This window comes from Octopus bimaculoides, chromosome 3 (genome assembly GCF_001194135.2).
Source record: "Octopus bimaculoides isolate UCB-OBI-ISO-001 chromosome 3, ASM119413v2, whole genome shotgun sequence".
NCBI lineage: Eukaryota > Metazoa > Mollusca > Cephalopoda > Octopoda > Octopodidae > Octopus > Octopus bimaculoides.
Window position 1 is genome coordinate 99439908 of NC_068983.1, and position 2544 is coordinate 99442451.

Genomic DNA, 2544 nt, shown 5'->3' on the forward strand with positions numbered 1-2544 from the left:
GCGCGAAAGTGCACGGCTCGTATAGTGAACGGGGAAAGCTTGGTCTGCAATGTTTGCAGTCGTGTATGCTTGTCAAGAGCAGGGCTCATTAGCCACCAACGGAGCCGCAAATGCAAAATACAAGTTAGTCCTAGAGCGCACAATGTTCCTGAAGGTCGGCAATGTTCTTCCTCGGTCACGAGTGGACGGCCATCATGTATGTATGTATGTACATTTCTTTTTCTTTTCAAGCAACACCTATACTTGACACTTGTTAAAGCGAGGAAAAGTTTTGCCCAGAATTAATCCCACACTCTAAGCTACAAAGCATGATCCAAAAAGAAGAGCAAGTCGAAATAATTGGGTGCATTTGCAGTCGCAGGTTTTATATCACAGTGTCCTTCTCCCAGTCTTTGTCCAATAATGGCTAACCACAAGACAGCAGTGAAGGATTTCAATTCAGAATTACCTTCTAGATAAATTGCCTCCACCATGCTTTTGTTAAACGCAGGAACTCCATCTACCTCTTATATATTTATACAAACACACAAAAACATAGAAATATATGAAATATAAAATTTTAAAAATATGATTTGATTTGATTTGATCTAGTTTCAGCTCATGAGCTGTGGCCATGCTCGAGCACTGTCATTATATAAATAAAATGAAAATATACAAACAATATCAAGAGGATATAAAAGGAATTATATATATGAATAAATACAAATATAGTTTTGATTTTTACATGTGTGATTTGTAGGAGGAAATGCTTAAGCCATGCAGGCCTGGTCAGCCATCACAGAAGCCATGGGAATCAACTCCTTGCAAATTATGATACAGATATTGTTGACAACAGGATATGTGCAACAGTTGGAGGATTAAAAAGACATGTCAAAAGACTTCATACTATGGCACCAGTTCCTTCTGCCAGCCAGCACAACTGTGCATTATGCATTATCACATAGCATTATCGATGATTCATTTCAGTGATCTTTCTAGCAATGGCTTTGCTTGTGTATGAGAAAGCAACCACTATGTATGTATGTATGAGTGGAGGCTCAATGGCCCAGTGGTTAGGGCAGCGGACTCGCGGTCATAGGATCGCGGTTTCGATTCCCAGACCGGGCGTTGTGAGTGTTTATTGAGCGAAAACACCTAAAGCCCCACGAGGCTCCGGCAGGGGATGGTGGCGAACCCTGCTGTACTCTTTCGCCACAACTTTCTCTCACTCTTTCTTCCTGTTTCTGTTGTACATGTAATTCAAAGGGTCAGCCTTGTCACAGTCTGTGTCACGCTGAATCTCCCCGAGAACTACGTTCGGGGTACACGTGTCTGTGGAGTGCTCAGCCACTTGCACGTTAATTTCACGAGCAGGCTGTTCCGTTGATCGGATCAACTGGAACCCTCGACGTCGTAAGCGACGGAGTGCCAACAACAACAATGTATGTGTGTGTGATTATTCATGCATATACTTGCATATCTAGACATGTATGTATGTATGTATGCATGTGCGTGCGTATCTTTGTTTATTTCCCCACAGCCGCTTGACAACATGTTTGTTTCTTCCCGTCCTCATAACCCAGCAGTCCTGTAAAAGTAAACGATTGAATAAATGACAGGCTTGAGATACGTACTTGGGTCAATTTAGTCGATTAAAACATGGTCAAGGGGTGCCGCTGTCCACCAACTTGAGAAAGAGAAGGAGAGAAGGAAAGAAACAAAGAAACAAAGGGAGATATGAAAAGAGAGAGAGAGAGACAGCGAGAGAAGGAAAGAGTGAGACAGAGCGGAAGAAGTAAAGAGAGAAAAGGAAAGAAAGAGACAGACAGACAGAGGGAGAGAAGGAAAGAGAATGAGAAAGGGAGAGAAAGAAAGAGAGAGGGAAAAAGAGGGACAAAGAGAGAGAGGGAGAAAAGGAAAGAGAGACAGAGAGAGGGGAGAGAAGGAAAGAGAGACAGAGAGAAGGAGAATGAAAGAGAGAGAGAGTTATATGTACCCCCACCCCCACTCGCTACTGATAAGTCGTCAGGGAGGAGATCATATTAGTTCAGGAGCGAACCTTTGTTTATCCTAGTAACGGAAGTTATTTTACTTATCGTTGCGCTTTCATTTTCGATGTTTTATGTGTTCCCACATAAAGGGGAATAAATAAAATAATAATAATAATAATAAAGGATCCGCAAGAAGAGACAAGGGAAAAAAAATTCGTAAAGTTTTAAGAAAACACTAAGCAAGCAGGAAAAAAAAAAAAAACAGCAACTGCTCTAAACGAAATATCTGGGCGGGAATCCAACAGGTACTTTTTTGCTGTCATGCTTGGAAATCGCACGAAAAACAGACGAGACAAAGATGACGACAGCGAAGTGGATAGCGAATCGATTGTAATTCCAGTGACGTTCGAATCTCGAAGAGATGATGGGTTCCATTTCATGCATGTCGGTCAATACAAGAAAGCTATCGAGAGTTTCACTAAGGTAAATATACCGTAGCGCTAAGACTGAAAAGATACCTTCCCACATCGGTTTTTGTTGCTTGTTTGTTTGGTTAATCGGTTGACACCTCTCC

The 2544-nt window shown here is 41.8% G+C and overlaps 1 protein-coding gene across 1 annotated transcript in view; it reads left to right on the forward strand.

Moving 5' to 3' along the window:
• Positions 1–2021: 2021 nt before the first annotated feature.
• LOC106880937 (outer dynein arm-docking complex subunit 4) overlaps positions 2022–2544 on the forward strand; it is a 36492-nt gene continuing 35969 nt past the window's right edge. Inside the window, exon 1 of the mRNA XM_052966772.1 lies at positions 2022–2453. Within this exon, the coding sequence (XP_052822732.1) occupies positions 2292–2453 (162 nt within the window). The 5' untranslated portion in view covers positions 2022–2291. The remainder of the gene's footprint in view (positions 2454–2544) is intronic.